This window comes from Perkinsus marinus (genome assembly GCF_000006405.1).
Source record: "Perkinsus marinus ATCC 50983 genomic scaffold scf_1104296974316, whole genome shotgun sequence".
Lineage (NCBI taxonomy): Eukaryota > Perkinsozoa > Perkinsida > Perkinsidae > Perkinsus > Perkinsus marinus.
The window spans coordinates 1-1,085 of record NW_003201160.1 but is presented as its reverse complement, the minus strand read 5'-3'; the positions used below and the strand labels follow the sequence as shown (position 1 = coordinate 1,085).

Here is a 1,085-nt window from a genome sequence, read left to right as displayed (position 1 = left end):
CACGACAAGCGAGACAGAAGGAAGACTGCCACATGTTCTAACCATCGTAGATAGATAACAGGTTACACCATATTCAGACTCCTACCAGATGCGAGGTCAAGAACAGTTGCCGAGGAAGTCGAGCGGATCTTCTTTGGGAGCTCCAAGCTAACACTAAGGAGATATGGTCCGACCAAGGAGTACAGTTTGCACGCTCACCTGCCTTCTCAGCCGTCTGTGTACTTGGCCAAATAGCACATCGCCTTCTTCCAGTCCGAACTCCTGCCGTCGGAGGATTCTACGAGATCCAGCACAAGACGCTGACGAAGACGCTGAGGACGACGTTAATTGAATGCCCCAAAGCAAGTTGGAGTACCATGTTGGCGTTGGCACAGGCAACCATCAATTCCACCGACAGTGGAGGGACACGGCCATGCCCTCACACTTTGATTTATGGGTGGGAGCCGATGTTACCAGTGCAGAAGTTGCTTAAAGTCACCGATGTGCGTACTGACTGGGAAGACCTCAGACCGAAGAGCATCGTAGAAGACCCCCTTCATACGACACAGGTAGTTGAAGAGGCTAAGCATCGGGCCGAGAACCGAAGAGGACTCTTGTCGATCTTCCAAGAAGCTTGGTTAGAACGTCGACAGCAGTCCTTTAAGCATATGGAGGGTCGAAAAAACAAAGGGCTGAAGAAGAAGAGGTTGCAAGTCGGAGATAGAGTCCTATGGCTGAAGCCACGTAAGAAGAAGCTCAGTCCTTTGACAAACGAGAAGACTTATCAAGTGATTGAGAAGGTTGGTAAGCAGTGCTTCAGACTAGCACCGATTGACGAGTCTAGCGATGCTCCAAAGCGCTACGGCGAAGCTAAGATGCCAGTAGTCCATCACACAAACTTGTACCGAGTAGAAGACACAAGTGTAAAGAGCGACAACGAGAACGAAGACGATCTAGGAAACGACGACCTCGAGAATATGAACGCCGACGATGATCTAACCAGACGGAAAGGTATAGAAGACACCCAAGATTTGAGTAGGCTCAACACAACACGTAATGAGTCTATTGACGAAGATGCAGAAGATGATGTAAGAGATCGGGAGCAG

The 1,085-nt window shown here is 49.5% G+C and overlaps 1 protein-coding gene across 1 annotated transcript; it reads left to right on the top strand.

Annotated features, from left to right (window-relative positions):
- Positions 1-356: 356 nt before the first annotated feature.
- On the top strand, positions 357-1,067 carry Pmar_PMAR020903 (hypothetical protein; the record flags this gene model as incomplete). Its single annotated transcript, XM_002765858.1, has 1 exon — positions 357-1,067. A coding segment is annotated over one exon (711 nt), but the record flags the coding sequence as incomplete, so codon positions are not given.
- Between the last annotated feature and the right edge of the window lie 18 nt (positions 1,068-1,085).